Source organism: Gobius niger, assembly GCF_951799975.1.
Source record: "Gobius niger genome assembly, chromosome: 2".
NCBI lineage: Eukaryota > Metazoa > Chordata > Actinopteri > Gobiiformes > Gobiidae > Gobius > Gobius niger.
In genome coordinates, this window is record NC_136853.1 from 40,938,826 (window position 1) to 40,949,694 (window position 10,869).

At 38.5% G+C, this 10,869-nt stretch overlaps 3 protein-coding genes across 3 annotated transcripts in view; 2 read left to right on the forward strand and 1 right to left on the reverse strand.

Annotated features, from left to right (window-relative positions):
- Window positions 1-544, forward strand: part of slc13a4 (solute carrier family 13 member 4) — a 29,456-nt gene extending 28,912 nt beyond the window's left edge. Inside the window, exon 16 of the mRNA XM_079552450.1 lies at window positions 85-544. Within this exon, the coding sequence (XP_079408576.1) occupies window positions 85-222 (138 nt within the window). The 3' untranslated portion in view covers window positions 223-544. The remainder of the gene's footprint in view (window positions 1-84) is intronic.
- Window positions 545-4,228: 3,684 nt separating this feature from the next.
- On the reverse strand, window positions 4,229-6,375 carry coa6 (cytochrome c oxidase assembly factor 6). The gene is made up of 3 exons (XM_079552076.1): window positions 6,294-6,375; window positions 5,884-6,058; window positions 4,229-4,438 (listed from the first exon to the last, which is right to left on the reverse strand). Exons 2-3 carry the CDS (start codon window positions 6,025-6,027, stop codon window positions 4,340-4,342), a joined length of 243 nt encoding a protein of 80 aa, XP_079408202.1. The 5' UTR covers window positions 6,028-6,058; window positions 6,294-6,375; the 3' UTR covers window positions 4,229-4,339.
- A 155-nt stretch (window positions 6,376-6,530) lies between these two features.
- On the forward strand, window positions 6,531-10,204 carry LOC306960160 (uncharacterized protein). Its single transcript, XM_079552519.1, has 5 exons — window positions 6,531-6,695; window positions 6,838-7,025; window positions 7,116-7,226; window positions 9,408-9,582; window positions 9,733-10,204. The coding sequence occupies exons 1-5, from the start codon at window positions 6,584-6,586 to the stop codon at window positions 10,110-10,112; spliced, it is 966 nt and encodes a 321-aa protein (XP_079408645.1). The 5' UTR covers window positions 6,531-6,583; the 3' UTR covers window positions 10,113-10,204.
- Window positions 10,205-10,869: the final 665 nt, after the last annotated feature.

The following is a 10,869-nucleotide window of genomic DNA, read 5'->3' on the forward strand; positions in this document are numbered from 1 at the left end:
AAAGTTACTTAATGTAAATGTACCTGAGTACTACCCACCTCTGCCTATATGTTTATGTATAATTGAATCGTCCTCCCTCCTCAGGTTAAGGCTGGATTCGGTGTGAACTTGATCGGTGTGGCAGTCGTCATGCTGGCCATCACCACGTGGGGCGTCCCGCTGTTTAACCTCACAGAGTTCCCAGTGTGGGCCATGGGCAGAAACGTGACCGCAGGCCTATAACACCACTGTCCCGGGACTAAAGGGGGACTGACACTCAGAGACAGTGAACATGAAGCTACAGGATGGACTTTCCACAAACTGACGACGTACAGATTATAATGGATGCAAAAGGCCAGCATCAAAGTGAGCGCTGAGGGGAGCAGTGCCTTCTGCTAGAATAGAGGAAAATAGAGCCCGGTGAAGACAGAAGAAGCCTTTGGTTCGGTGTTTCATTTTTGACACAGTACTGTACACTCCCAGCAGATCTTAGCAGATTTATTAGGGATTCCAAGCAAGCATTTTGACAATGATTGGGTGACTTACACAACAAACACTGCAATTTTAGACATTACTTGGACCAAAAGCTCAGTCCTCGTGAAGCAGCCGCTGGATTTATCCAAGTGTGAATGTTTGGACAGGGTTTTAAATTAGTTTTATATGGAAGATTTTTTGTCTCATCAAAATGTGAATTTGTGAAAATGTATGCTTTTAATCTTTTTAACATTGAATTCAGTCACTGCTCATTTTTGAAGGGTTTTAAATTGAAAATGAAAAATGCACCTTTTAAATATTCACTGTTTTATTTTGTGTAAAATGTGCAATAAAAAAATGCATAAATTCACCCTTAGAATATTCAATGTAAAAAAAAAAGAAGAAAATTCAACAGTTGAAATTCAGAGTGTCAAATTTGCAGTAGAAAAAAAAATCAAATGGACACATTCCCCCTTAAAATTAAAAAAATTAAAAATTAAATTCAACTGTAAAAATTCAGAGTGTAAAATTCGCAGTGAAAAAATTCACACAGAACATCCTGGACCTCAAGGCACGAGCAGTCAATCCTGGATGACTGAGAGCCGAGACGCAGGGTGTTTCCTATTGGTTTGTGTCTTTAGTGGGCGGGACTTACAGATGAGGAATCAGGAGTTGGACGAGTCAGATCTAAGAATTTTGATTGGTCCCTTGCACCGTTCGCTCATGAACCAGAATTTGGCTCGACTCGCTCTGGATCGACTGCTCAGGCCTTGGTGTCCAGGATGTTCCGTGTGAATTTTTCGCTGCGAATTTCACACTCTGAATTTCTACTGATGAATTTAAGGGCTTGATTTTTTAAAACATTTAATATTTTAAGGGTGAATTTTTCCATTTGAATTTGGTTCTACAGTGTATGTTTTCAATGTGAATTTTTCACTTTGAATTATATGTTGAATATTCAGTGTCTGAAATTCTAGGACAAAAAATATTCAAACACGTTATTTCAGTGTAAAAAAAAAAAATTCAATGCAGAAAATTCACAGACATTTAAAATTCACATTCTGATGACGCAATAAATCTTCCATAGTTTTATATGTCCACCAAGAATTAAAGTCCTCTAAAAATGACATTTTATAGACCAAATTCAACCTACAGCACCAGTCCATTCCTTGTGTGCCCGTTGATAAATGTGCCAAAGCTTCAATCAATGATTTAAGTGTCTTTAATGATGAAGTGTCTTAATTGAAAATTGAGCGACTATATAAAGCGTCATATTGTCTTATGATAATCACGGTAAAGTGCAGTCTGCGAAACACTAATGGGATGCAGGTTGTCAGAAATACAGTTCTTTGATATTTACTTTACATTGCCCAGTACAGGCTGAACAATTCAGGTACCAAGCGTCAATAGCTGCATGAAATAACTGTATAAATGATCAGGTGATTTTAGTATTTCAGCGCAATGTTGGGCCGTATATCCGATTACTCTAACTAGCATTTTAGTTGGACCAAATCTTGCAAATTAATTGTTTGTGCATGACGTTGACATGACACTGTACTTGATAGATGGATATTTTTCAATGTAATTTGTGACTTTTTATACAGTATATTACATGATGAAAATAAGACCGAATAACATGAAAAGTTTAGCAGTTTTGTTGTTAGTGGTGCCAAAGTTACACACGTCTTGGTGGTGTTGCCTTTTTCATTGTAAATATATTCACAAATGTGTAATATAAATGCCTTATTTTCAAATGAGCTGTTACTGTAAATTAAAATCTGAATAGCTTATTCATGTACAACAAGCAGATGTGTCGATGACAATAAAAAGATGTGTAACATGCTGCATTTAAGCTTTTGTCCAACTCTTTCAGTAGTTTGTGTGGGTGACTACAGAGGCCGATCTTTGGGGATGTGGATTGGCCGACGCCGACATGACCTACGGATATTTTTGACTGGACTTTAATAATGTGTGTGTGTGAAGCTTCTAAAGTGTAAGATGTGTCAGTGTTGAGCTGTGATTTAAAGTAAGGGTCCACTAAGTAAGGGTTCACTGCCTTTGGATGTGCCTGCCTATTTCTTTTTAGTCGGTGTTGAACTGTAACAGCAGGGGGCGCTTTATTAAGGGCATGGGGCTGATTTATTCAGGAGATTCCTGTTCAGCAGGTACTTCAGAGGGAACCTCTTTAAAATAGTTATATGTGTATCTATCTATAGCCTTGGGAAAGCTTGAATTGGGGTATTTGACCTTTTGTTGTTGTAGCATGAATTTATTTTTGTCACTTTGTAAACACAGCAAAAAAAAGACTTTGTTGCTTTGTCTCAAAAATCAGCAAATTCCAAAGCAAAAAAATGGCAAATTTAGTAAAGTAAAGACATGTATTCAGAATACTCATTTTAAGTGTATTCTGGTAAAGTTACACAGTCATTTGAGAGTATTTAGAGTACAGTTACTTTCAAAACATCAAGGGAATACATCCCAGTACTTAATCATTACATTTCAGCTCCACGTTGCACAACATTAAGAAATAAGTTTTAATGTTTAATGTTTTTCCTCCTAAAATAAAACAAAGATTTTAAACGCCTTATGCCACAGTTCAAACACTGCACACGTGTCACATGATGTTGGATCTGCTGCTCCATTTGTCAAGAGAGTTAAAGAATTCATCATTAATGTTAAATGAGTTTATAACAGGTGTTCCAACAATTGCAGACTTCATTTTTGAAATTATACGGCATATTTATACATAAATATAATGTGAAAGTATTCTAAAAGTATTCAGAATACAGTACTCTGATTAGACAAAGTAACGGACTACGTTACGAAATACATTTTAAGGCAAGTATTCAGTATTCAATAACTAAATACAATTAAGTATTCTCCCCAAAACACTGCTTATGGTTCTGAAATGATAAGCAAAAGTGCGATGCGAGGTGTTCAGACTTCTGACTGATTTTCAATGTGATGTTTCTCAGCTTCCCGGAGGCCGAGGAAGTTGTGGCTGTGAAGTCACTATGACTTTCGGTTCAGAAGATATCGGGCTATAATCGGCACGATATCGGCCTATAGACAATACTGGGAATTACCCATATATCGGTCGACCTCCAGTTACTACCCTCAAAAAATGGGATATTATGAAACCTAATCAGCAGATAAGACAATCAGTTTTTTTGCAACTGTCCAATATTGAAGTGCACATGTTCAAACAATAAAAAGCATGACTATATTTAAAAGCACTGCATAAACAAAAACAAAAAAAGATTTAATTGTCCACGTCACATTCATGTCAATCAGACTTTGTGACAGTGTTTACACAAGAGCAGCTCTAAATCTTTCCTACCATGTCGGAACTAATCTTTTATTAAATAATCGCAAAATATCGTCCAAGACAATTTGCCATAAAATGTGTGTTTTATTCAAAAGGGCTAAAAAGAAGACACTGTCCTGTTCAAATACAGAAGGATGCAGCTGTGATAAAGTGACGTCGAGTAGAGGTGGGCAATATAGCAAAGAAAAATCACAATTTTCTTCGAGCACATTTCACTGAGAGTCACTAAAATGGTTTGCTTTTTTGATTGAACAATTGACAGTGACTTTTGAACATGTCCTGTCAGTCTGGCTGAAGGCGACTGACAGGAGGAGGGGTTGGGGAAAATGAGGACATCCTGTGTCTGCGTTTAAACATAGAGCCCCAGAAACATTAAAATATATTGTGGTTTAATGTTATTTTGTTATACTGCCCGACGCTCAGTTTTAGGCTGTAGGATGTATTACCATGTACTGTTTGTTCAAGTTCAGGTTTTTGACTCTGTACAAATAAATACATTATTCACAAACTGGTCGATATCCAGTCAAAATTGCCCCACGAGTCAAGCGCAGTTCAATGTTATGAAGCCTCTTTTGGTCCCTCAGCAGGTGTGAATCCGTCTGCCTGCATCTTCTCTTTGTATTTGAGAAAGTCCCTCCTTTTTGTGAAATACTTGACCTAAAACGACAAAAATACAAATAAGTGATTGAGAAGTCTACTTGTTTTCAGATCAGTCGTACAAATCATTTATCCACCGGAGGCATCTGCGACTGAAAGGCTTCAAAAACAAAAAACGTCTTATCAAGCAGGGGCATCAAACCGTAATGGCTTCATTTGGGTCCAGTGTCTTCCTCCGGCTCAGTCCGTGTGACATTTTTTTTTAAGTCTTCCACTTGACTTTTTTGTTCCCTAACCCTCAGGATCTTTAAAGAAATTCAAAATGACGTCTTATTGCATCCCAGCGTATACAGCTCAACCGCCCGACCACGATCAAAACAATGCCATTGCCATCAGGACGTCATGACAGTAAATGACACTGAATCCACATTTTGCACAGATTTGGCCTTTAAAGCATGTGGTTCTACACATTTTTTTATTTTTTTATTACAACTTTTAAGTAGAAAGGTCGTGCCCAAAGGCATTGACGGCTGGGTTCATGAATATTAAAACATAGCATCAAAGATCAGCCTCTTATAAATGTCCCATAATTTGTTTTTCTAACATGCCCAAAGTAGGACAGTCCCACAGTTCTGGAATTTTGTTTCAAAACTTTGTTGCAAATAGGAATGGAGATCGGTCCAGTGCTCGACTCGTGGGGAACTCTGTGCCCAGATGGACAAGTGTTTTATTCCGTGTTTCAATAAGAGTTCTTTTAATGGTTGGACATAGGGACAGGAGAGCCTTTGGAGGTAATCCCAATCATTGATCAACTGCTAAATAGCCAATTTCAGTTAAATTATTGTTTACTATGAAAGCTTTCCTCAAATCTTATTTGTCTCACTCCCATTTGTTCTTGGTACATATTGAAGTTCTACTTGGAACCTTGTTAAGATCCATCCATCCATCCATCCATCCATCCCTTTGCTTCCACTTTTCCATTGCCGGGTCATGGGGGCTCCTTATGGCTCCTCCTGCAGGTGGAGGGTTCACGGGAGGACAGTCTCGCGATTCTAACCGGGCCTGCTGGCCTCTCATTAGGAGCTTCTGAACCGCTCTTTGTCTGACAAGTCACCTAGGACATGTTTGCCATGGGAGACCCTACCATGGACACGAAGCCCCCGACAATATAGCCCCCGGGATCAATCGGGCGCTCAAACCCCTCCACCACGTTTAGGCGGCGTCCAGGAGGGGACTTGTTAAGATCCAATCATGCGAAATGTTTATTTTTACCTGGTCTCAAACTTTTGATCAGGACTGTATGTTGTACAGCCCGACTACACACTGAAAAACAGAAGGAGGGGGCTCAAACCCTTCATGAGATATGCTGCCTGTGTCAAACTCAAACAAATATGTCATTGTCGCCCACAAGCCTTTCAAGGAGGAAGAAAAGGGGAGACATAATAATAATAATAATAATAATAAGTTTTGATATTTCATATTTTGTAATTTAAATAAACCATTACCCATTGAGCGGGACACTTGTCTTCAAATGCCGACTGAAAGCGTTGACATGATGCCACATTGTCACTGTGATCATCCATACATTTCCACAGCAGATCCCTGGCCTCCCAGCAGGCTTTTCTCTCTTCTGAATTTGGGGCAGTCATCACTGATTACTGATGATTTCACACAGGGAAACTGTAAAGGCAGACCATGAAGAGGATTTGTAACAATGAATATCAATATTCTACAAATAGAAATAAAAGCAATCCTTCTACAAAGAAATAATGATTTAGGGGTGGTCGATATGGCAACAGAAAATAATTTACATTGTCCAGCTTATGTAGCTCGATAGTGTAAACCAGCAACAACGATCATGTCATTACAAAGCAAGTTTAGCATGATTATTATGACGTAAAAGTTCATTGCTTACCAAACTTAAGCTCCCTCAGACAGCATCGACATATAAACTTTCACTTTATTAAAAAATCTTCGGATCTGTCGTTAAATAACTTTTGTCACTCGTGGAACAAGCGTTTGGGGCACAGGTTTGGAGCACGGATCTATTATAAAATGTTTGAAGGGCGCTGTGGGCTTCCGCGTCGCTTGGTGATGACGAAAGCAAGACGCTCGCTTTTGATTGGCTACTTCACAGTTATGACGTATTGTTTATCTGCCGCACCAATTCACGGAGAAGAAAAGTAGCGAGGAGTGAAGGAGAAAATGCAAGTAATAAACAGTCAAACCGAAATAGATTCTTTTGTAAAACAAGCAGAGGACGAGTCACACTCCAAGTTCGTTTGTATATCCGTGGACCGAGGCTTCAGTGACAAAGGTACAAACAACATTTGCAGAAAACATAAAAAAATACAAGAATTTTGATATCTAGCCTCGATTTTTTACGGACAAATCATAACAAAAATACGCCTATAATACTGAATCTATTGGTCACTTGCTGAATGATTGTTTTGTTACAGACTGGCAGCCTTTACCCACTAACAGAGTGTACTGGCAGTGGTCGGGGGGAGGTGGGACGCCTTCCATTGAATTCACCGGGGTCCCCTTTATGTTTGTTGGGGGTAAGAGACTCGGGTGTTATCGAGGCAAAGACCGCGCAGTGGCCCAGAAGAAGAAATATGCAGAGGAGAAGGCCAAAAGGATGACGGTGAGTGTGCAGTGCAGTGCAGCACACTTTGGCATTAAGGGTAATCTTTTTTTAGCATGTAAATTGGTAGTAGATTTGGTTATTTTACAGGTGGAAAACTACAGCACTTTAAGCCACATGTCTCGCGCACAACACACTAAAAAAGTGGGATGTCCAGCCACAATATCCATCAGCAAGATCGCAATGTTTCCTAAATTCAAGGTAGGTCTCTGCGTTTCTCTGGAAATCAATATTATTACATAGCCATGTGAGCAAGAACCGTTAACTCAACAAGTGTGATTCACAAAAGATTTGCTTTTGTGTTAATATGGAACATTTTTCAATAGTTAAGTAAGACTGGAATATTTTATGTCTCTCTCTAGTGAATCACTTCTTCATTTTAGCCATGAATACGCTTCCCTTATGTCAGTCAAATCAACTTTATTTCTTTTATTGTTTGTAGACATTCTGGGCTTGGCTGGGCCTATTTATAGAGTTTGGGAAAGTCCACAGTTACCATGGAGATCCGCCATCTTTGCAACTGTTAGCATACATTTCCATAGACTAACATTAGCTAAAAACAGTATAAAAAGTGGAGAAAAAACCCTGTTAGCTGCAGAGTTACTGATGGTAAATACATCTAACACACTGTGGTGTCAAAGTGTTTTAATGTGAATAATAACTCCAGTATTTTAACTTTTAAAATCTCCATTAATTTACAATTGCTGCTAATCCCATAAAGTTTAGCGATATGACGTCACATTCCCATAGCTGTTGTCATAGTAACGATAAACAAATGTCAAACACTTTGTTGGAAATATCAGATAAACCTTGTTTTATCGTCTCAAATGTCATTCCTCTTGTTCTTGCGCCTTAAGCCACAACAGGACCACATTTTGTAGTTGTAGTTTTACACTTATAATCACTAGTTTTAGTTCATCTTATTTCTCTTGATCACTTCCTGCCTGGCCCCAGCTGATGTCACTGATGATGTCAGCAGTTAAAGGTTCTATAGGACATTTTATAAACAAAGCGTTTCCAAAGTGCTGCACAGACATTACAAATATAAGGACAATAAGAACAGATAAATATACCGCACAGAGTAATTAACCTCTTGTTACCTGCCTTAACCGAGCACATTTTCTCCAGTCCAGCTTTATCCAAATCTAAAAGCTTCTCGACTGGAGCTTGCAGCCTATAGAGCTCCACAGTCAGCTATGTGCTAACTACCGACACTTGCGCAGGTATTTTGCAAGAAAGAAAGAAACAATACTTAAAAATACGACAAAATTACTGTTAGAATTTTGCAGTTTATAACGTTTTAGACAAATCTTCAATTTTACCGTGTATGTTTCATGTCCGTGAGTTAGCACATAGCTGATTAGCCGGCGCCGTGATGTTAAACTCTTAATAATTGACCCTTTTGAAAAGTCAATGCTAATAATACATGGGATTTTTTATGTTGGACCCCGACATGTGACCGGGAGTGGGTGGTGGGAATGTGGAGCTCTATAGTCCAGTGTCATTGGAAGGCTAAGACCTTTAAAAACTCTTAAAAATAGAAAGGAAAAATGAATCTCAAAGTAAAAAATAGTTTTTGTCACGCTGTCGCCATGTCTCTGTCGCATATTTGAAGCGCTGTTGTCGTGTTTTCATCTCTTCTTTGTTATGTTTTTGTCATGTTTTTATTGTTCTATTGGGGTTTTTCTGGCACGTTTTTGTCACTTTTTTGTGGCTTTTTCATCACTTTTTGGTCGCGATTTTGTTGCTTGTTTATGATGTTATTGTTGCTTTTCCAGCACTTTTTTGTCACTTTTTCGTCGCTATTTTGTGCTTTTTTTTTTCCCAAGAAGCTTTCAGATTTGGGTAAAGCCAAACTGGAGAAAATGTGCTCGGTTCATGCGGGGGTTAAGAATAGTGATGATAGCAGGGGCAGACTGGCCATATGTCCATTCTGGAAGAGCACAGAATGCACAGAATTTTCTCCTTAACCTCTTACCCTTTGCTTTACCCAAATCTAAAAGCATCAAAATAGCGACGAAAACGAGGATGAAAGCGGAACAAAAATGTGCCGGAAAAGCAACAAAAAAGTGATTAAAACAGAACAAAGTAAGAAAAAATCCAATGAAAAACAAAAGCGTGACAAAAAACAGACAAAAAAGACACACAAACTCAAACAAAGCAATGAAAAAGCAACAACAAAGCCATAATAATTTGACAGAAACGCAACAAAAACAAGACGAAAATGTGACGAAAAGCAATGAAAAAGTGATGAAAACACGGGGGAAAAAAGTAATGGAAAAAGTTACAATCACTAAGTTTTCAAGTGAGGCGTTACACTGTCTCCAGTCCTGGAAGACGGTGAAGAATGTGACGTTATTTTCTTAATATTCTTCACTGTAGCTCGGCGACAACAGGGAGAGGACTCGGAAGAGAACTTCAAAGGCGCTGAGGCTGGCTCTACAAAAAGACCCGGTGGTTTGGGAGACCGGCTTCGTCATCACACACCACAGTGAGCACAGCGGACATGAGAGCGATGAAATGGCCGATCGAAAGAACAAGAGGAGAAAGAGACAAAGTAAGTAGAAAATGTATATCTTTTTTCCTTTTATTATCCAAAACCTCTAGCCATACACTAGCCTCTATTTGCTAGTAAATTAGTGGTGGTGAGTGTACGTTTTTGCTTAACAGAGATCCTTTCGATGTGTGTCCTTTCCTTTCTTTGCAGAGGAACATGAAACAACCGTCTGCGAATCACCATCTCAGAAAAGAGCCAGAAAAGCATATCTGAAGAAAAAGTGCTTCAAACTCACCAAACGGCTCCTTGACAAACTCTGTTCTATTAATGACCAGGACAAACTGGAGGAACTTTCTGGAAAGCTCAATAACTTGCTGGAAGACCTCACACCGTTCAGCAACAGCGAGAATGAGCGCCCGCTGCAAACGGAAGCAAAAAGGGCGCGAGCTTTTACGACTTCAACACTGACACAGAATACAATTCAGAGGTTAAAATCCAAATATACAGAGAGAATAGGGACGAAAGTATGCAGGAAGTCAATGACCCAAGTCCCGGCCTGGCCTGTGCATACTGTAACTAATACATTATGATAATAGATTAGCAAACCACTGAAGTGCATTGTCCCATTATAATGTGTTACAATTATTAATTGTATTGTAAATATTGAACTCATAAACTTTATGATGACAACTACGGTCGCTTTCTTAGAAGTGATTTTTTAATATATATTATTCTGTTGCTGTGATGATAGTTTTATGCCATAATTATTGTGGTATTTGAGGTCATTTTTTTATGTATTATATCAAAATTGTTGCTTTGAAATATAGAGGTATGTGTGTAGAGCATATATTTTCATCTGTTATCTATTTATTTTATACACATACACTTTTATTAAGAGGTCATTTCCAAAGTGTTTGCTCATGAGCAAAATGAGGAGCACATGTTCTGATGGCAGCAGCAGCAGAGTTATAGCGCATTGTTTACTTATTTATGACTCATTTATCAGATTTGGCGCCATAAATGGTAAATTAAATGTGCCATGCCGACATTAACCTATATTTTATTTTCCAGCTTGCACTGACTATTTAGCACCTGTCTTGATAACTGACGTCCTTGGACTCATCTGAGCACACAGTGTCATTATCCTGCTCCTCTGGTATAAGTGCTTTAACAGGGCATTACATTAAAGAGTGGGGCTATTTTGTGTCATGTTTATAGCATTTTTTTAGTGTATTTCTTTCAGCCTATTGAAATACTGCTACCTTTATATTCTTGTTCTCCAAGTCTATTACATGTGTATTTCTACATTCAGTGACGTGAATATATAGTAACCCTAGCCAAATCTGA